This window comes from Penicillium angulare, assembly GCF_028827245.1.
Source record: "Penicillium angulare strain IBT 27051 chromosome Unknown utg000005l_segment0_segment0, whole genome shotgun sequence".
Classification (NCBI taxonomy): domain Eukaryota; kingdom Fungi; phylum Ascomycota; class Eurotiomycetes; order Eurotiales; family Aspergillaceae; genus Penicillium; species Penicillium angulare.
In genome coordinates, this window is record NW_026623164.1 from 3,655,529 (window position 1) to 3,677,233 (window position 21,705).

General features: G+C 44.5%; 6 protein-coding genes across 6 annotated transcripts; 1 reads left to right on the forward strand and 5 right to left on the reverse strand.

The window, feature by feature from the left end:
- Nucleotides 1-1,294: 1,294 nt before the first annotated feature.
- Nucleotides 1,295-2,389, reverse strand: N7478_008732 (phosphotransferase family protein; the record flags this gene model as incomplete). Its single annotated transcript, XM_056924946.1, has 3 exons — nucleotides 1,295-1,713; nucleotides 1,754-2,278; nucleotides 2,338-2,389. 3 exons carry the CDS (start codon nucleotides 2,387-2,389, stop codon nucleotides 1,295-1,297), a joined length of 996 nt encoding a protein of 331 aa, XP_056777672.1.
- A 2,952-nt stretch (nucleotides 2,390-5,341) lies between these two features.
- N7478_008733 (fungal specific transcription factor domain-containing protein) lies at nucleotides 5,342-6,127 on the reverse strand (the record flags this gene model as incomplete). Its single annotated transcript, XM_056924947.1, has 2 exons — nucleotides 5,342-5,785; nucleotides 5,921-6,127. 2 exons carry the CDS (start codon nucleotides 6,125-6,127, stop codon nucleotides 5,342-5,344), a joined length of 651 nt encoding a protein of 216 aa, XP_056777673.1.
- Nucleotides 6,128-6,411: 284 nt separating this feature from the next.
- N7478_008734 (Zn(II)2Cys6 transcription factor domain-containing protein) lies at nucleotides 6,412-7,361 on the reverse strand (the record flags this gene model as incomplete). The annotated part of the gene is made up of 2 exons (XM_056924948.1): nucleotides 6,412-7,044; nucleotides 7,110-7,361. The coding sequence occupies 2 exons, from the start codon at nucleotides 7,359-7,361 to the stop codon at nucleotides 6,412-6,414; spliced, it is 885 nt and encodes a 294-aa protein (XP_056777674.1).
- A 419-nt stretch (nucleotides 7,362-7,780) lies between these two features.
- On the reverse strand, nucleotides 7,781-8,064 carry N7478_008735 (uncharacterized protein; the record flags this gene model as incomplete). The annotated part of the gene is made up of 2 exons (XM_056924949.1): nucleotides 7,781-8,003; nucleotides 8,036-8,064. The coding sequence occupies 2 exons, from the start codon at nucleotides 8,062-8,064 to the stop codon at nucleotides 7,781-7,783; spliced, it is 252 nt and encodes an 83-aa protein (XP_056777675.1).
- Nucleotides 8,065-8,841: 777 nt separating this feature from the next.
- On the reverse strand, nucleotides 8,842-10,107 carry N7478_008736 (uncharacterized protein; the record flags this gene model as incomplete). The annotated part of the gene is made up of 1 exon (XM_056924950.1): nucleotides 8,842-10,107. The coding sequence occupies one exon, from the start codon at nucleotides 10,105-10,107 to the stop codon at nucleotides 8,842-8,844; it is 1,266 nt and encodes a 421-aa protein (XP_056777676.1).
- A 9,460-nt stretch (nucleotides 10,108-19,567) lies between these two features.
- N7478_008737 (fungal specific transcription factor domain-containing protein) lies at nucleotides 19,568-21,294 on the forward strand (the record flags this gene model as incomplete). The annotated part of the gene is made up of 3 exons (XM_056924951.1): nucleotides 19,568-20,019; nucleotides 20,071-20,208; nucleotides 20,265-21,294. The coding sequence occupies 3 exons, from the start codon at nucleotides 19,568-19,570 to the stop codon at nucleotides 21,292-21,294; spliced, it is 1,620 nt and encodes a 539-aa protein (XP_056777677.1).
- Nucleotides 21,295-21,705: the final 411 nt, after the last annotated feature.

Genomic DNA, 21,705 nt, shown 5'->3' on the forward strand with positions numbered 1-21,705 from the left:
TCGGGTTATGGGCTCCCTTTATTGCGTTATAAAGCAGATATAGTGTAAAAAGCATTATAATTAGGTAATATGTACTATATAATTCCAATCTATGCTGTACATAGGATATACAGCGTATATAGGAAAAAGGAATTAACTAACTAGTTAACTTATCCGATTACCTACACACTGAGCAAAAGCGGCGACGGAGTGAGCACTGATCCGGAAAGGGACATCCGCGGACCTTCAGGAGGAATCCCGTACTGAGGTTTCTTATTTTGTGTTTCTCAATTCACTAAAGTAATCATGTCGTCCTCTTAAAAGTGGATCCATTTGAAACTTCTCGCGCAAGCGTGTTGCTGCCGGCGCAAAACGGTCATGGAGAGGTCCAAGTTCACCGTTGCGAAAAGGCCACAGTTGCGGTTTTATCACTGACGGATGCGAATAATAAATACATCGCCTCCCTGATTTAACTTCGATGAATGCGTCATCAATTCTTCAGCATCTGCAATCAAGTTGCATAAGACTCCACCTCGCACACTATTTGGTCAATTTTAGGTTGCTCGAGCATAAAAGAAAAAAAAACTCTCTTCAGTAAGTATACGGCCGTGTATTTTCCAAATGCACATGCTTCTTTCTCGCTTTCGCTAAATACTATTACTTCTATAGTCCCAAAATGGGAATATTCAGCCATGGCATTGTTTGATTCTTTTGCTCTAAATTGGACTTCGTAAACCAATGCACGTCAGGAATTTGGTGTTGAGTATTCATGATCAATGCGGTGTGTTCAAAGATTCCAGGGTTAGGAGAAGGGAAATGGAGGCAGAGCATTCAAAAGGGGGAATCATAGCTCCAGTGATTTATAAATTGATTGGTCTAATTCTCCATCTACAGGTGCCCAACTGGCCAGCTGCCCCTATTACTTCACTAATCAGTTATTGGCGTTCCTTTATAAATCTTATGGTCAATAATGTCACGGTAAAAATTAATAGCCGGCTCAGCTCAAGATTTTATACTAATAGTTATTACTTAGCTCGGGGCTGTCAGTACTTGAACTTGAGACAGTGCTATCCCTATTCGCGAGAGAGCTATTCTTTTCCGAATAAAAGCTGGAGGCAAGCAAGATGTTACGGGCCGATTCAAGAAAAGAATACCAAGCAGATAACACCCAGCGATGGATGATCTTATTTGAAATCTATATCGCGTCCTCTGTATAATAGCGCTGAAAGTCCACCCAGTAAGCGCCCTCTCCATATAGCAAAGGAAGAATCAGTTGGGCATCAAAGATAGCTCTCCAGGGATAGCTGTAGGTACATCAAACAACAAGTTCCGATCGAGGAGAGGCAAAGAGGTGTGATAGTGTCCCTTGCTCTGGAGATTGCAATCCCTCGCGCTCAACCTGCACTTTTGCCAATGCTCTCACAAAGGTTTGGCGGAAGCTGGCGATTGCTTGTTTGGATGCAATTGGTGCAGCTGGCGGTGCGACGAACTCTGGGATGATGGCAAATCGCTCAAGGGGCACGGTCTGAGCATTGCTCCAGCCTACAAGACCGGTGATATTACACTCATCATCAACGAGCACGTTGTTGTAGTGAAAGTCAACATGGCAAAGTGGAAATAGACCATTGATATTTTGTTCGGTAAACATCGCCGCCACGGAGCTCCCCAGCAATCGGGCTGCTGCCTCCCATTCATTATCTCCCGCATGGTCCCGGAGTATTGAATAGGTATGTTCTTTGCGAAGTCTGTAGAAGAATTCAAACGAGGTATTTACGGGAGGGGATCTCTTTCGAAGATCCTGGGACTGAGAATGGTAGCATGATATGTTGACCCAACTCATCCAGCGAGTTGCCAAGGCGTCCAATTTGACCAAAGCTAATTGTGCTGAGGTCAAATAAGTGGCCAGCCAACCGAGCTGCAAATTCTTCCTTGTACTCGTCCGGTATCGAGACCGCCATCCGGCTGGTGAGGGCGTGGCCTGGTAGAGCTTCCATCAAAATGTACCGATATCCAATGTTTTTAGGTGACGCATCGTACCCAAAAACACTGGGTATAGGTATAGTGGACTTCGCGCGGATCAGTTGCATTGTCGCGACTTCACTCAGAAGTGAAGTTTCCACACTTTCACTATCATCATTCTCATCAATGAGCGGGAGTTGAATTCTGGCTACCCATTGGAGCCCATCGGAGAAGCTTAATGCGACCACAATATTGCATGCGCCACTTGTGAATCTGGTGGTATCAATAGTGCAGAAGAGTTCATTCAAGCTTCCTGTTCGTAGTTGGCGAAGCTTAACAGCTAGGGAGCAAAAACGGTCAAAATATGCGTTTTTGATGACGGCTTGTATTCTTCTTCACCCTCGGCGTCGATAATTGAGAAAGCACTCCATTGCTGCTCAATAGAGGTCATTGTCGAGAAAATAGTAGTGAACGAGAAGGTCGAAAGGTAAATTGGTAGATAAGTCCTTTGGTTCCGCAGGCACTTCAAAACGAACGTTGTAGATGGTTATTTCCTTGGAGCCCCATGGATTCTCCTGCTTGAGCGGTGATGATTCCTTCACAACAGACAACTTAAATGGAATTCCTTGCATTGTGATGGCCCCTTGCCAGCGGCTAAGTGCGGGGTCCGAGATCCACCCTAAATTAGGCTCACCCCGACAGATACTCATGAAAAGTTTCAGTTCGTATAATAAGGGTGAGTGGGCACCTGGGCAGCCGCCGATCTTGGAAGTTATTCACTCCTATGAATTACTTAAACACAAAGGTGTTTAACTACCAATTGGAAATGAGCCCTCGGTATGGCTCAATACAAAAATATCGTTTATATTAAATTTAGGCTTTCAACTACGAGCACCAGTCATATCAATTAGCACCTGAAGCGCTAAAGAATATGAGACAAGGCGGTATACAATTGTTTGATATCGAGTTGGAGATAGTCTCTTTATTGGTTATTAACTTCCTATTAGAATCGTTACTAATGCAGTCAATATTTGGCACAGCCAATATTTGTAACTATCACTACCCGTGGTGACGGGCACATGTGATTGTCTAGCATTTTGGTTGAATATCAGCTTCAGATGATGCAAAACATATAGTATAATTTACTCTAAGCTGCATAGAGTCACCCCTGTTTGACCATTCTGAGCTAATGCTCACTGGAAAACATCGCGATTGATTGAAACCTGAGTGAAGTTTTTAGGATTGAGCCAAGAGAATCCTTTTGGTTTAAAGATCTGGATAAGTCGATCAAGATGGCCTTCCCGAATGATCCGGGGCCCTGAACTATTTATTTGAAAGTGTCACAAATATATATTAGCTCTGCCCTTGTAATAGTTTTTTCCCTTTCTTGAAAAGCAGATTCGTGGGAAAGAGACAGTTTCCCAAGGATAATATCGAAGCTCGAAAGTTTCATAGGCATTTTTCGCTTTGAATTTTAGAGGATTTGTAACGGGAAAACCCTTTAAAAACTCAATATCAGAATACCAAATTTGCCCGAAAATTAACCATCTGAAATTTTGGAAATCAATAATTTGCAGGAGCGCATAAAATTGGAGACAAAAAAGAGATTAAGCGGCTCCGAGTATTAATCTACCCTTGAAACTATACTCCAAGAATTTTAGGAGCTTTTGGTGTTAGTCGGATATAGGGAATTGTGATGAGGTGCCTACGATCTACCAAGATGGAGAAAGGTGCGAAGAACGACGAATAAAAACGTTGAAGAAGGGAAGGAGAGAGGGAAGCTCTGCTACGTACATGTAGGCGGATGTCCACTCTCCAGACCAATCAGATAGTTGGTCTGGAGAGTGGGTCAAACCATACAAACGTCCAAACATGCAAACATACCCGTCCCGAGTCTCCTCCATGTAGTTATACTACAGGAATTTGCGCAATCGGACTAAAGAGTAAACGCGCGTTATGGATAACGCGTATAAGCGCCTATTTAAACACGAACCATATTTAAGATGGAAATTTATGCCAAGCTTCCATACTCCTAGGACTCGTCATTAAAATACTTATTGTACGTTTTTTTTTAAATACTTCTATAATCGCTTGCAAGACAGGACTACTATATGTGTGTATTACTATTCCCCTTCTTCTCCTCCTGATCAGGAGATTCAAACAGCAGAAAGTAAGAAAAGAATAACATTGAAATATCATGGCTGTCTACGTTTATTGTTATAAGTCCCAAGTTTTTAGAATAAAGCGGGTATATGGAATAAATATTCCATCATTTAATTATCTATTTGCTACTATTCTTACTGCGCCCTTGGAATAGGCGTAACCAAGGCCAGACCATACATGTGGGACTTTCACAACGCACCTAAAAGTAAAAGTCAGCACGGGGGGAGGAGACCACATCAGCGCTTCAGGGCTATACAGGATATTCAGGTGCAAAATAGTGTTGTTCAGGACGCTCAGGTGAAGGGCTGAAGGGGTAGGGCGGCAAGAGCACTTTCCCAACGAATCAAAAAAAATGGGTGAACAAAAACATACAACAGTCAGGATTCGCATGTGGTCACCCACCATACTACTAACTGACCGGCGTGTGGCTTAAGTGCGGCTGAGCGGACGGGAAGCCCTGTTCTCCACACCCTGTGGTCGTATGTACCAATTGAGTATCAACTTGGAATATATAGATTGAGTATTCTATGAGTTTATTGTCGGGCGAGAAATGAGTGAGTGCTGCTTTAGGACTGTGTGACTAGAATGAGATAGGGTGATTGTGCAATAGACAGGGTGAGGATCCGGGTGAGAGCGGGTGAGGATCATCCTATGTCGTGTAACTTGTTGAAGTGGAGAGTGCAAACTGGTGCAAATACTTATATAATACTCGAATATCTTTAACCTTACGTATGTTAGTGTTAAGATTGATGTCAAAGGGTTAGGCAGATAAGAAGTAGTGATATTAGATAGAGTTCTCTTCATAAAGTTATACAGAAACTAATCCTTGGAACTCTACTGCTTCCAAGCATTCATACATTTTATATCAACCATGGTTCGTGTGCTTCACGTGAGGGGTCCGGGGGTAGAACCCTCGGTAAGTCATGTGCCCGTTCTAATATCAACATGCGTCGTTCATTGATCCTCCACTTGGAATATCAATCAATATACATGCATGCAGTAACAGTTAGATAGTGTAAGAATAAGTAATATATTGAGGATATTACTATACTATATACTATCTATCTAGTATTTAAATAGGTTATAAGCCTAGGTTCTATGTAAAGACTTAAGTATTATAATTACTAGTAATAAAGATACATCCTATATTATATCTAGTAGGCTCTACGTATTAAAACAATACTACTACTAATAATAATGAACTCTTACTAGATTACTTTAAAAATAAGTGTTAGTATACTTAGAACTTAGACTGGTTAGTAGTTATATCTTTTAAAGTTTTATATAAAGTATAGATAAATGGGACCAAAACTGCTTGAAACATGAACCATGAGCTCCCCCATGCCGCGGTAAGGCTAGAAATGCTGTTTTCCGCAATGTATACAATACTTTCCCTGGCAATCAGACGGCATTGTGATATTACGTGGCGCCTTTCTGGAGGCAACGTTGAAAAAGGTGTTAGGCGCATTGCGTAATCCAGTAAGGCAGATCGATATAGAAGCATGCGAGAGTTCAAGTACCGCCATTGAATGTTTGTCTGAATTGTAGAGATGGCGGCAGTGGTGGCTTCCTGTGGAGTGGATAGGAGTAATGGTAACTGCTCGTACCAGTCAACATGCTTCTTGTCCAGCTCGGCCACTTGATCGTGCCGGATTCGCGGGGAGGTAGCAAGAGCCTCTTGTATCTGAGTTGCAATAATACAAAATCGAGTACTCTCCACCAGACTCACCGTGGCGAGAGACCTCTGCGCAAGTGCAAGATCAGCAGTTAGCACGATATTGCACCAATGTGACCGGGAGATTTATGAGACCTGACTCACGTCATTTCCGCACAGCGAAGGTAGTTTAACGTTAATGGAGGGCCTACACCTTCCAAATGTCGGTCGGCCGAGGGTCATGCAGCTGAATGTGTCCATACAGAACAGGGACCACCATACACGGCGCCTCAGGTCAGCAGACGACCCGGATAAGCCAAACGGTTCCTTGTGCAGGCCTAATGCGCCTACTATTCGAATAGCAATGCCCATGAGGGAGTATGCTAGATTAAGCTGGCTCACAAATGCAGATAGTAACCCGCTATGTGTCCCAATGTTTGTATAGACTCCACGTGCCGCTGACCGAAGTATTCAAGGCCAAGAACTGCCTGTGCACGTTGGTAATAGATGCTATGAGAATAGTCGCCTGCCGGACGTATTGCAATACTCCCCAATGCAAGCACTGTATTCAAAAGAGCTGTCTAACGATCGTCGTGTCGGTTGCCAGACTGGTACATTGCTCGAAACTGGACCTCGTCTAAAATGGTGACTAGTGGCTAGATGTTTGTAAAGAATGCGTCGATCAACTTCAGTCCGGCGTGAAAAGTGAGAGGGGCGACTTCCTGGACTATTCTGGTAGAGGGCGCATTCAAAGTCGATGCCAATGGTCTGTGATTTTCACGGTCATAATCACGATAATCGGTACCGAGTAGCAGCTGTGATTCGAGGCCAGATTGACTTTTGGCACTAGGGAGTGAGGCTTGATAGGAGATGGCGCTTGGATCTATCAATATCATCACTTTAATCACAGCATTGATTAATGAGACGCCTAGGTAGCAAGAGGACTGCGCCACCGGGGAAAGAGAATTGACATCATCGGAGACACCATGCGTGAGATCTTGCTGTACTTCGCGATCCGGCTCTAGTTGAACGGGAACTGTTTCCAGTGTTTCAAGGCAGCACTCTTCGCCATATGTATCGCTTTCAAGTTCCATAGACGCGTGTAATGTGGAAGCTGTGTCCGACGAAAGACTGGATATTGTGTTTGAGCCGTCTCTTTGATCGAAAAGCAAGATATTCATCAGCTGTTCGCGGGTAAAGTGAACGAGCGACTCGAGCTGTACAGATAGGAAAAGGCGTTTTGGGACATCCCGATATTGCAGGCCGACTACGGATAGCTTTCTGTGATACTTTGGGCGTTAGAATTACAGGATATCTCAGATTCCCAATAGCTTCCTGTGCGACCCCGCCGTACCGGGAATCCGAGTGAAGGGTGGATTATGCGTACCGCGAGGACAGTTTTTTTCTCCCTATACCGGCAGAGATGCGGCTTCTTGTAGTATACACACGATCCGTAAGGCTGCAAGCGATCACAGCGAGATTTGCGGCGACAACATTCTTCGCAGGCGCGACGGTCAAATAGAAACGCCGTATTTTGTGGTTTCCCATCCTCCTCCGATGGCTCCGGTGGGCAGTTCGACCGGCAAAGCTCGAAAGTGTGAAACATTGAGGATTTCCAGGCATGCGACAGATGAATTAAAAAAAAAAGCTTGATTGTGTGTTCACAGGTGGGAATGAGAAGCGGGAATGGTCGTCGCACTCTTCGGTTTCGATCGCTTGTGAAAACTGTCAAACGCAGGGAGTGAAGCGATACCCTTTGCAGTCACAACGGCAGATCTGCCTGGAACATGCATTTCGGCTTGATGGGTACACATTCGTGCAGGGCTGGGGCAGGAGATTTTGATTGTGGATTACGTATTTATTCGTCTCCCTCCGACTCTCGGATGGTTCCAACCGTTCCTTGGACCTTCTCCGGTAAGCTTTTGGCGGCGTATCTAGGGAAGGGCTCAAACAAAACCGCGGTGAGCAGCCTCTAGACTGAGCCTGACCAGGGTGATCTCTCGTCCTTGAATCGCATTCCTCAGATCAGACTTCCCTTGATCCGGCACCAACGCTCTCCTCTCGTGCGATTCGTCGGAGACCCCTGACGGGGCGAGTTTTAAGGGTGCGATCGTGCTGGAGTGTCCCAGCTACGCCGAAAATGGCACGGGGATTCTTTTTTTGTTTTCCGGATACAAGAGAGCATGGGCCAACGGTGAGTCTGTCGAACCAGAAGCCTCCAGTGCCCAGCCAATCCTTGCCTGTGATCCTACCCCGCATTAGTGGTCCACTGATACTCACTCCTGCACTGGTCCTGCATTTTCCTCCATCGTCGCTATTCTCTACTAGACTGAAGTATGTCCTCGGAATTGCCGGCCTGCATAATCAAGCACGAGCATGGATCTTTCCCCGGGCAATCCCCTGCAAGCGCAATGTAATTAATCCCTTCCCCTTTCTGTCACGGAGGGGCTGGGATGTATGACTCTTAAGATCTCTGACCACTACCCCTACTGGGTTAGGCCAGGGATATGCACGAGGTGTGCACTTCTTTTTTCTTCGGTATATCGAAACTAGTAGGGTCTTCACGCATATCCCAGGACGATAATGATCTCGATCTTCGTACCTACGCAACAACCGCTTTGTTCGATTCCAGCCATAATCGTTGAAGTACACTGGGGTATTGCCATACGAATTCTACGGCATGGTGCATGTCGTCCTCGTTAACTTCTCCAAGCTGTTCTATGGGAGCAATGCGGCTATTCAGAGATATGATGCGATGACAGACTAATTCAATGACGGTGGATAGATATGGAGTCAGCAGGGGTCCTCGCTCATGCCGCGCTTGGGGGTGTGTTATACTACAATCTTCCCAAGAGCATAGCAGTGGAGACTTATTATCGGATCAAGTTTTACTTTTAACGAGCTCCAATCACTGATCGAGAATCATATTGTTCTTTCAGACGCCAGGTAGGTAAATACATCAGCAATGTCATCAAGCATTTCAGTCGGACTTCACAATGTATGCATTCTGGGTTAAATAAAACCTTCTTGTAGGAAAGTACCACACTACAAGTTCCATATGGGTCTTCTGCTCCGAAGTTCTATCATCACCAGCCCAGCGCTGAGCTGATCGCGGAGGCAAGAACAGCCGCCTCCGCAGCGTGCGTGTAAGCGTTGGGGTGATAGTCACAGCCAACATCTGAGCCCTGCGTGGGCCAATCAACTAGGTAGGCATTGGACCCGAGCTGCGAAACAGCAGACTGGAGCGCAGTCTTCTGGGTGGTATGTTGAGCGTCTGCCGTCGTTGGAAAGTAGTCACTCAACATGGGAGAAGTGAGCAGGAAGAACTTGGCGTTAGGATAATGCTCCTGTATACTGTGGACAAAGTCGACCATCCCGTTGGTGTAGGTGGTAGCGTCGATGGGCGAGCGCGCGTTGTACGACTGTCCCGAGGCGTCATAACCGAGATAACTAAAATCATTCGTGCCGAGATTGATGACCACAGCATCCGGCGTCCAGTCTGACGGGAAAGTGTAGCTGTTGTCGGCATCGTTGGCGCCATAGCGAGTATAGAGCTCCGACATGAGAGGGCTCGTGTCGGTTGTGCCAGTAGCAGTGTTACGCACCAGCCCCTTGCCACTCCAGGCCACGACACTATAGTCGGCTCCCAGCGAATCCGCCGCCAGGGACGCATATGTCTTGGGGTTGTCTTCGACAGCAGCCGTGTTGGTGCAAGGGTAAGTGCCATCGAGGCCATACCCAACAGTAATGGAATCGCCGATCACCTCGATCTTCTTGGCAAGGACGGTATACGCTCCTAGAGTTCCATCTGTAGTAATATCGCCAATCACGATCGTGCCAAAGAGGGCCTCTGAGCGTTTCCGGAGCTCGACAGTGTGGGTTCCTTGGCTCAGTCCGGCGGGCGTGGAAATTGAAGTTCCAGCAACATTGGAGATGACTGTCGGCGCGCCACCATCGATGATCAAGTCAACGCTGTTGGTGCCAGTAACTGATGACAAGCCTATGCTGGCGGACGTTCCAGTAAAAGTGAAGGCTACACCAGTACCTGGCCATGTCAGCTCCTTGGTCGCCGGGTTGACGCGGCCAAGATAGTGAACCGTTCCCGTGCTCAGGGTAGGACTGACACTGGAAGATGTAGTGGAAGATGTCTTGAATGTCGTAGATGGTAAAGTTGTTCTTGATCCACTGCCACCAGACTGGCACTGAGAGTACCACTCATTGACAACGACACACGTGTAGCCGGACGTACAAGTTGTGACGCCTGTATACCCTCTGCCACCGCACTGCGCCCATGTGGCAGCTTGCGCCGCGGCAACCCCTAGGATGAGTGGAGTAGCCAAATAGAACTTCATTGTGAGTTTAGTAGATGGTGAACTTGAGGTCTGCACCAGGACTTTGATAATGCCTGAGAGGGTTTGTGAAGGCTGATCAACAGATCTGGGGTTTCTTCATGGGGAGAGCATCGTGCTATTTAAAAGGCTCGCAGCGATGGCCACTCGTGGAGGACTAAATTTTGTTCTTCAAGTAGTGGACTAGTTGAAATGCGCTGTAACCAAAATTATGGACAGTATACTCAACGCCACAATGGACGAGCGGAGCTCAGGATGTCGGCGTCCCGGATACGCTTCTTACGGGGTCCACGCCCACAGACATAGTAAATCTTTTGCATCCGGGGCTAGAGAAGTCCCCGCACCAATTCGAGGCATATTGCGGAGTACGGCATCCCAATATGGTAACGCGTATGGGGGAATTGCGGAGTTAAAACACCAGGGTGTCGCCATTCCGTCACTGCACCGGATTATGCTGCAAGTCCCGGTTCTGCAGAACTTTGAAAAAATGCTAACTTCTCTCGGGTTAGAGCTTCGCCCTAATATACCCCATATGCCTGCATACATACTGACCCTTAATATACACCAAAAGTGGGGTCAGATGCAGATGTGAGTGCCAAGTGCTACGGTCAATCTGGGAAGCTGATGACGCTTTTGCTCATTCCGCAGTTGGTTTAGCTCTGTGAATGATGGCATAGGTAAACCCGGTGGCTGGGTGAACATGTTTACGTTATGATTCAAGGGTCTGTCGCCATGGTAGTAACGGAGAATGCGCGCACGTTCACAGGAAAATATAGATTGAGGATATGTGGAGCAAAAATTCCCCCGCTCGCTGAGTCACCTGTAAAATGATTTCCAATATTGACTCTTCACTGGGTATCAATATAATAGTAAGCTAGCTATATTATACGCCTCTTTCGTGAAGGAGCGATATAGGGAGATCAGCGACCAGACTAGGAGACTATGTTTCGCTCCACAGACCTCATCCCTGTTCATAATACATACAGGGAGGACCGAAATCATTTTCACCACTTGCACACAGAGATTCTTTCTCGAACCCTTTTTCGGAACTTACTATACTTATTGCAGTTACTCTACCCTTGACCCGTGTCTTAGCAGTAATTTGATACAAGCGTAAATATACCCATAGTAATAGATTGTGTATTGAACTAGCAGGGGCGAATCCATCTGCTCACCTTGCTCACCCATCTGTCCGGAGAGCAAGCGAAAAGATATGAGGGCGAAAGATCTGGGGTATGCGGCTCGCGACCTATTGAATGCGCTCTTCCTACAGGTCCTCAAAAAATGGTCGCAGCAAAAATTGAGGTATCCTATACTAGCTCATTCACAATCACAACCAAATGACAACAAGATGTGTAATTTGCACTGGCGGACAATAGTATACTTTTCAGAAGACAATTTGATGCATTTTTCACAACGTCTGGAGAAGCTTACCTGAACTGATGACCGTCTGGCTCGGGTCGAACCGTTCATAGAAAAAAAACTAATCTGGCCCCACAAAGATCCTACCTCAGGCTTAATGTGGGTTAACCGCCCCCTCTTAGCGTCGTAACACCTGATTATAATAACATAAGTATTTACCTATTTGTCCCTCTTGTAGCCAGGAGTTAAACAACATCGTTTTAAGCGAGGTGTGCAAAATATAACTAAAACATATCAATTGTAAGAATCAGAAAACAGAAGAACTTTCATACGATTTAACTAAAGTATCAAAGATGAGGAAAAAGGAAAGAGGGGAGGTAGGCTCCCACGCGTTATCATACAGGAGAAGGGACGGGTTGTGGTCATGTGATCCCGCAACCTCGACACTGGCATCAACTCGGCATCGGTTCGTTACATCAATCATGGAACCCATAACATCGATCTCAATTAGTAATGTCAATTATAGATCCCAGATTAGGATTAACTATAGCTCAATAGGATTTTGTCCTCCCAGTAAGACATTTAAACTCAGAAATGACAGCTTTCTTAGACTTACTATTACTTCTTAACTAAAACAACCGGAAACCCCGCCAATCCCATTCCAGCGAGTACATCTAGTTCTCGAATATTGCTGGTGTGGAAAACGCCGGACCTAAACGTAGGTTGGTAGTTAAACTCGTTCGTTCCATGATAATTACCGCATTCTCTGCTGTTTCGACTTTCATACTGTATATGTTATTCTCATATTGATTATCTAAATGCCCATGATGCGATGAACAATGACTATATCGCTCGATCAGGCTGGCTTCTAAATAAAAGGACTGAGGTGGCGTAATGTAAGAGTGGAGAGCGTGCCATAAGGGTAATGAGCGTCAGCTTATTTCACGTATGTATTGGGAGAGATGAGGTTTGCATGACATCCGCGACAAAGGACCTTGGAATTACTTCCGCAAAATGAGCGTGTCGTCAGGATCTCGGCGGTCCTACAACAATGGGATGTCCTGAAGAAGAGAAAGACTATCTAATGAGGTTTTATAGGTCGAAGAGCCCGTCGGGCGGGGGTCTCCGGGACGATTCTTTTGCAAATCATCATTCCCTTATGATAATCGCAAATTTTGGGACTGATCTAAAAAGCTCAAAAATTGTGCGCGGCGGCACATTGCCCTGTCTCAAGGTCCAGATTTTCAAGTAGGAAGGCATTCATTTCCGTGTTATAGTATAATACTCCGCAACTTCTTTTAAGTTACTAGGGTATTTGATAAGGTGTATCTTCTAAGTTGGAAAAGTCACATATTAGTTCATCACGTGGAAGTCTCTACTTAAATCATTTAGACGGTCAAAAGTTTTAAATAAAGCTCGTAAAAAACTCATATAGTCCAAATATATCTCACATCTTCGTATATATTTAATATAGCGGGGGCAAGTTCTAGGTAGGAGATGACGTTGGCTTCGGACTCTTTCTTTTCCTGGTACTTGCGTGTAAATCCACGTGACCTAGCACGTGCCATATTTTAAGTGGTAAAAAGTTTCTGGAGGAACAATTCGAGGGCCCTAGGGTATTAGTCTATATATTTCTCCAGAGAGGAAGATTCGAGAGCTGGTGGGGCCGATCACCCCCTAGATGATCATTCTCACCCCATTCTCACCCCATTCTCAACTACATCCTCCAGTCTGTAAACTTCTCACCCATATCACCCGCACTCACCTAACGTAACTTCCGTCGCCACTCTAGTATAGCAAGGCTCTAGAAAGTATTGACTATGCGAATTCATGTGGCTTAAGTACGGCTGAGCGGACGGGAAGCCCTGTTCTCCACACCCTGTGGTCGTATGTATTTAGTTATCTTGTCACTGATCCATATACTTACATATATAATCAATCAATTACTCCAGTTTAGTGAGCGCCGCTTTAAGATCATGCGACCGGTGTGGTTGGTATAGGATGAGTTCGTAATAGACAGGGTGAGAGCAGGGTGAAAGCAAGTGCGAATCACCCAGCGTCGCGCGACCACCCTCTCAGCTGAACTACAGTAGAACATGATTAGGTCTCCCTCATCCATTTGAAACACTCGGCCCCTTAGCACGAGTACACAGCCACCTAATGAAGAGCGAGAGGGCCAAACAGGGGACCCCATTTGTTTTCTGAGGGCTGAACTAACCCTTCGGACCCGGAGGATAGATTCTACCCCACTCTTGACTCAGAGGGTGCAGCGAAGGAAGGTATAGACACGAGTGGTTCGTTCAAATGCAAATGATCAGAATTGTATTGCTCCTCCGGTAAGCGACCGCATGATCTCCATCCTAGTGGGGTGGACCGTCTCATCCATCGGCGGACCGAGCCTTTACGGGGAAGGTACAAACAAACAACTCATTAACGCCCGGCAGCTGAGCCGAAAGGGCAACTATCACTGATCTACTGTACATGTCCATCTTTTTATGCTGTGTCTCCTGAAAGCCCATACATAAAGCCTTATAACATATCACATTTCCAGAAAGCAGTGTTGTTTCTCGTGGGTTAGTAAAAGGGTTAGTAGGCGGGCTTGAAGGCGCTTCTCTAAGTGTTCGACATCCCATCTTCGGCAGTTGAAGCGCGTCTACCGTTTGTAGCACGAGGTGGTGGGTGAGTAGGGTCGGAAGAAGGGGGTGGGACTTTTGTTAGTCGGTATTTTCAAGTGGCCTCGAGTCGGCCCGTCGCAATGGCGAAACGTACAGAGGCCTGTACTATCTCTAGGTTCGGCGTCTACTTCTGATAATTAGAAGGCTGCTTTCCGCCCAGGAAGAAGGATATATTTCCTCAGTAAGTCTAGGTGTATTTTGATATTTCTGTCTGGTGTGTAGTCTACTTCCGACAACGGAAGACAAAGTGCTCTATAGTCTCTCTTGCTTGTCTGTAATTGTATTGATCTATCTCTACTATATTAATTTGATTGAGATATTTATTAAGTCTAGCTATACTAGTTCAGATATAGACTAGTATACTTGCTTCTTTTTATATTAGGTGATTATATAACTACTGGATATATTTGCCTAGTAGTGCGGTATCTACTCGTTTTATATATCTTCCTATATTCTCTAGTAGCTTATTGCTAGGGACTACTTAGAACTGTATAATATTTAATATTATTGACTTTATTCTCGGAATGTACAGTATTTTTATGGAAGAGTATCTTCTTATATTGCTGCTCTAGCCTATTCTTTAGCTAGACCTAATAGCTTATTGTCTCTACTATTATGGACCTAGAGGAACTTGATCTGGTTCCTATCTCTTCATAGCCTCCTTATTATCTTGTATATCTAATAAATAAACTCCTATCTAGATTGTTATTAAGGGTTCCTAAGTATAAGAGCCGCAGCCTTATTGCTTATAAGTACTTTGAGTTTATAGTCTTTAATTCCTATTATTGTTCTTAATATATATACTATAGCTACTAGCTCTGTAGAGAATAGGTTTTACTCTACTCTTACGCCCAATGTAATAGAAAATATTTTGTGCTTTATTTTCCGATTTTGAGGAGGCTATTTCTCTATTATAACTTCAAATCCTATTAGCTTATTCTATACTAAGCTACTAACCGTGATCTATATTAATCCACCCTCTTCAGTCTAAAGCTTATCTTGTCTATCAACATTAGCCTGCACGCGTTTATCCTATATGACCAATATGAACAGGTTGATTATTTCTAGTATCTCTAGATTGACGTGCTTAAGCGCGTCTACTATATAATACAATAGTAAGCGATAATATTGTCTAAAGTTTCTGATTCGGTCTATACCCTTGCGGAGAGGGTTAGTTTCAGATAGGGTATATATATCTATCTATAACTTTACAGCCCGTCTCCGGAATTGGTATTGTGCAGTAGTAATATAGACCTCCGCTTCTACTACGCTAGTTACAATTATAAGGAATATCCTTACAATGGCTTGTGCTCTAACTCTTTGGACTCGATTAATTAGTCCTATTGCCTTATCCTTACATATGTGCATCTAGATATTAGAGGTATAGTATACAACCGGTACTACCGTTGATATAAATAACTGCCATACTGTTGCTGGGGAGAGAACTCGAAGTCACTAAAGCTCTATCGCTGCCTCTAGGCCCTTAGATGCAGCCCTCGCAATATATTCTTTGTATTTAAGTCTTGTGTCCATCAACAGACCCAGGATCTTAACGTGATCCTTAGGTATAACCGTCTATCCCTTGATAGTAAACGGGTCATGATCCGATTTACGCGTCTTTAGCGCAAAGTACATGATAGCTATCTTCTCGGCTTCAAAGGTCGCCCCGCTTCTCCTTTCCCAGTCCAGTCGAGCGCTTCATGGATAATTGCTTCGATTCCTTCCCGGTTACTCTGCGCGGTTGGTCCGGTCACCCACGCAGTAAAATCATCCACGAAAGCAACCGCACCGCCTTGGCTGTCGATCTGTCTTTGCACGAGATCTGCGTTGAAGAAAAGAAATAGGATTGGAGATAGGGGATATGACTACCTCAATTGTCTATCATTCACACAACTCGCTCAAAACAAGCATAGAGAGTTATCTTAACGACGACACTCCTGGCATGAAATATCTTCTAAGCGATCTATTCAGTGAGCGTCGTTTATATTTAACGATACTGGAAAAGATTGTACGTGATCTCGGTGGTTCTACAGCTTGCAAAATCCATTATCTCTCGCCAAGTATAATATCCCCTAACATGCACATGTCATTATTTGTTGCTGCAAAACTTGCAATGGCGCTATTGCAAAGCGAGGAAAAAGAAGCGCCTATTGCTCAAGTCTATTCTCTTTTAAAGCGAGGTATGTCAACAGCAATATTCATTCAATTTTCATCACATTCATATTTTGATATACAGAGGCAATTCGAAAGACCTTTTGGAACGACATCCATCAAGCCAGTCTTATGGTCCCGCTAAGATGCAGGATTGACATGTTCCTCAAGAACTCGCGTCTAATTGATGAGGATAAATGTAACGTCCGACTATCCCGCTAAATTTTCTTCATGACAATCCCCGTAGAGAGATTATGGTTATATTTCAAGATCGTCCGGAACCTAGACAAGTTCGACGTTGATAATTTCACCATTCAGATTGCAGATCCTGAACTTGGTGGAGTGGAAGACAAGTTCGCTAAATGTGAGTAGCATTTTTTCATTAAAGGGTTTACACGAGTTAGTTACTTATCTATACCTGGTGTTGACTAACTATTGTTTAGTGTCTAACGTATTCGGTAAGCGAGTGACGCATGTAAGCGAGTGACGCACCCCGCCCAAAACGCGTCTATGAATTAGCACTTAATTAATTCGACCACCTATTATGCCACTAATTCGCCTCCAAACCTCGAGAAACTCAATCGAGCAAGAGGGTAGGATCTTATTAGCTATTCAGGCTATAAAGAACTAAGAAATCAGCGCTGTTCGTGAAGCAGCACGTCGTTTTAATATGTCGGAGCTGACACTTCGCCGCCGCCTCCGCGGTGTTTAAAACCGTGCGAATTCACGCGCTAACTTATATAAATTGACAGAAATCGAAGAGGAAACGCTTCGAAAATGGATCCTATCGCTTGATGATCGTGGAGTAGCGCCCCGGTTGACTACTGTACGAGAAACTGCGAATATTCTTCTTAAGGCTTGTGGAATAACCCCTATTTAAACAGTTGGGGAAAAATGGGTTTATAACTTCGTGAAAAGGTATCCTGAACTATTAAACCGGTTCTTGAGGTGCTATAATTACGAACGTGCGAAGTGCGAAGACCCAAAAATTATACTTCAATACGGTATCGATCCCGACGACGTTTATAACTTTGACGAGACTGGTTTCGCGATGGGATTAACAGCGACTGCGAAAGTTATTATAAGGGCTGAATACTACGGTCGGCGATTGCTTTTATAACCTGGAAATCGTGAGTAGGTGACTATAATTAAATGTATAAATACTTTAGGTTGGGTCTTACCTCTGTGTGTGATTTTTAAAGGTAAGGTTTTTATTGAATCTTGGTTTGATAACCTTCTGGATAATTGGTGATTCGAAGTAAGCCCAAATGGCTGGACTTCTGATGAAATCGGTCTTCGTTGGCTTGAAAAGCTCTTTATTCCGTCGACTTCTTTGCGGTTAAAGGATCGGTATCGACTTTTGATACTCGACGGCTACGGAAGTTATTTAACCCCGAGGTTCGACAAAATCTGTGAAAAAAACAATATTATACTAATTTGTATGCCCGTATATTTGTTATATCTTTTATAGTCTTTCGATATTGGCTGTTTTGCGGTGTTAAAGCACTTATACGGTTAGTTTATTGAAATAAAGATACGTCTCAGGATTAACCATATTGATAAACTTGATTTCCTTGAGGTATATCTGTACGCCCGAATTGAGGCTTTTAAACCTAATACTATTAAAAACAGCTTTAGGGCAGCCGGTTTAATACCTTTTTTACTTGATTGAGTACTCTTAAAGCTTAATATTTGCTTTCGAACCCCGATATCCCCAGTGAGCCGGGGTAGCGAATTAAGCTGAAATTTTACACCAAAAACTCCCTATATAGAGAAAGAACTATATCGATAGGCTTTATTGATTAAAGCTTTACTTTATATATAGTCTTATAGTCTACCTAGCCCGTTAGATTGTGTATTAAACCAGCTTGTGAAAGGCTTCCAACTCTAGATATAAAGTTATATTCTACAAGCGCAAGAAATCAAGGAATTATGCGCCGCCAATGAGAAGCAGAAGCAAAAGCGGACTCGGTCGACTAGGTAGATAGCTTATGAAGGCGATATCTTAGTTCAAGAAGTTCGTGAGCTACGTGCGGAGCCATTTGAGGCCCAAGTAGCCCGTATCAATACCTATTGTGAGTAGGTTTCAGAGGGTTTACAGCCACTTACGCGGGGCCAGCGAGGATGTGGAATATGTAGGAAGCCAGGACATAGAAGAGAAACATGCCCAGATAGAGAAGCTAGCTAGTTAAATTAATTTAATGGCGTTTTGGTTAAGGAAAATGCATTTAAAATAGATAATGTATGGTAGGTGCGTCACTCGCTTACATGCGTCACTCGCTTACCGAATACGTTACCAGGGCAGATAGTCCTGCGCTAACAGGTTGAAAAGGATTTAGGCCGGAGGCAATAAACGTGGCTCGCCGTCTTCAATATTCTCATTACTCAAGTCAATTGATTTCTACGAAACAGATAATTAATTCACAGCCTGATAATCAGGGCAACACAATTAACTCTTGATATCGAATGGACGTCAAGTTCACTGAAATAATAGATGCAATTACTAGATGGATATGATAGTGTATGTTATCGCATTTACTACGATGTTTCGGGTTTAGCCGGGTTTGGATTAGGTAATCGTTCAACTTCCGGCCTGCGTTGGTTCCACGCCGCCATCAATTTAGCGACGTACATGTACACGAGGGTTCCATAGCTATCGATATCAACAATGAGCAGACCTTCCTCTGTCGATAACCAACGATTGAAACGCAGACGAGTGGTGACGTCTTGCTCGGAATGTTATCGCAGGAAGCAAAAGGTTCCGCCCCTACCTTACAGATGCTTAAAGACCTCTGCCTCATCTGATATTCATTCAGTGTGATCGTAAACATCCCTGCAGCAATTGCCAATCAAGGAACATCCCAACACAATGCATTTTCCATGGTTCAATCCCGTAAGTTAGTCTGGTTTTCGTATCTTCTGGACTGCCACTTCCTTCAAATATCGCCGTCATCTCCACAAGCATAACCGTTATCCCTAGGACCGCGCGAGCAAAAGAGCCGGAATTGTCAACCTCCACAGATCAAGCCGAAGTCGAACAGGTGCAAGTCCACGAGCCCCCGGGTGAAAGGCCTCAGGCTTCGGCTGACCTAGGTTACTCATTGGTTTCTGGCAACAATGCTTTCTTGGGCTTGCAAGATGTATGTATATATACTATCAAGGGGTCTAAACATCTTACTGACTCAAGAGAGGTTCTCGGAAATGGCGATTATCAAGAAATTACAGCCGCTTACAATGGCACCCATCAAATCCCTCTATCTAACAAAGATGTCCAAATGCTTATTGCGAAGCTGCCACCGAGGACTGTGACTGAAACACTAGTCAATTTCTTCTTTGAGGAGGTAAACTGGCATTACTTTATCCTCGAGCGACTCTATTTCGATGACCTATTTTCACGCTGGCCGCTTGGAGAGCAAACAGAGCCTGTGAGCTACCTGAAAAGCGCAGAACTTACAGCAGAACTGCAATACTTTCCTTCCCTACTATTCCAGGTTATCGCATTAGCCATGCAATTCCTACCACCTGATCATGATATCTTTGATGGGTTGTCACAGGCGGAAATAACCTCTTCACAGACCTATAGCGATCTGGGTCACGAGATGTTATCGCTTTTGGGCAGACCTGGGTTTACCCTCACTGCAGTACAAGCGGATTTTCTCAGGTCTTCGTGGCTGAAAAACTACGGTAGAGGCGCGGAAGCTTGGCATGTGATTGGATATGCTATCAGGTCGGTTTGAACCCTATAATTCGTTATCAACTTATTAATAGTACCTCCAAGACAAGCCCAGGAACTTGGACTGCACCGGCAACATGAAGTTCATCAATCAGATCAAACCAATGTTGACCAGACGCTGAGTCTGTTCTGGTACGAAGAGAATAAGAAGCGTGTATGGATCAATCTATTCGTCTGGGATGGGTCAGTTGAAGAAGCCCTTAGATACCGTATTAGTTTCTGTTGTCTGACTCCCACAGTTTCATGGCTATGATTCTTGGTCGCCCTCGAACGATACATATGGATGACTGCGATGCCATGCCCCCATTGAATTGTAATATACCTAGGAATCCCTCCGCCGCGGTACCAATGGTCATACGCCCCGAAGATAATCGCGGTATTGCAACTGTCTCTGCACCTCTGTTCCGGTACGCACTTGCATGCAAGATGCATGAGATGCGAGCGCTCAAAGCAGATCGTCCTCACCCTAAAGACTATTCTGTTGTCCGAAAGATCCATGTGGGCCTATTATCATTATTGGATGAATTACCCGCCTTCTTACGGTCGAACAATTCAGACACTACTTGGGACTTGGAGTGCCCGTATCTCCCCCAGCTCCGTCAAGAACTGCAGGTCATGGCGAACCTATTCCTCATGACATTACATCGGCCACATATTATATTTAACTCAGAGAGCCGGAAAGCGGCTATGCAGGCAGCACTTGAAACGCTTGATTCCCAATACCGCTCCTTCACACAAGCCAAACGACATCACTATCGCCTATTCGGCCTTGCTTTCTATACAATTGATGCTTCATTTCTCGTTTCAATTATTACAATCTTGTTTCCTCCGCAGGACCACGAAGTGAAACAAAAGATTGAACACAGCCTCCAGCAAGCGATTGAAAGCCTTTCCATTATGAAAGCTTTCAGCCCAACAGCTGAAGCAGGGCTAGACGTCCTCCAGCGTTGCTATCAAAAGCTCAAGGCTGTTTGTGGATCACCAAGCAATAGTTCTCAAACGAGAACAACCTCATACGGCACAGCCAGTGATGGCCTCAACAATATCATACGGGATCTGGCCTTCCAAGGCTCCGATCCATTTCCTGATCCTCAGCCCGAGCTTTCTCATCTCAACACGTCTTTTGCTCCCAGTCCTTCGCCCCATATCTTGGAGTCTTTTCCAAATAGCTTTAATCAGACATATTGGTTGGATCAGTTGAACCTGATTCACCCCTATTTATCTGATCAGGATTCCGGAAATCTGTGTCAAAATATCAATTTTGATTGAGGGTTGACTTGTTTTATTTCGGCATATTTCAGGGGATTTTGATGACAACATACCCACTATAAGCCAGTACAGACCAGTTCAAAGTGTAATCAGGGAGCTTTCCGGTTTCTTGAGGAGAGACTTCGTTGAGGCATCGTTGGCGAGGTCTTTTCTCTTGGGCAATATTCTGCTGCATGTGAATATCTTTACTCTGGCTATCACACAGGAAAAATTGTCATAAGGGTTGGCAATGTCGGTATTTTTAGAAGACACAGTCATGGTATAATAATATTCTACAGCATTACTATTGACCTAAGTAAATAGTCTTCACATCGTTTCCCCTATGGTTTCCCCCTAATTGCTCTTCGCCGAGCATCTTTGGGTCTCCGCCTTCCAAGATTGCATCTCATCCACCGTGTTCTTGATATCTGC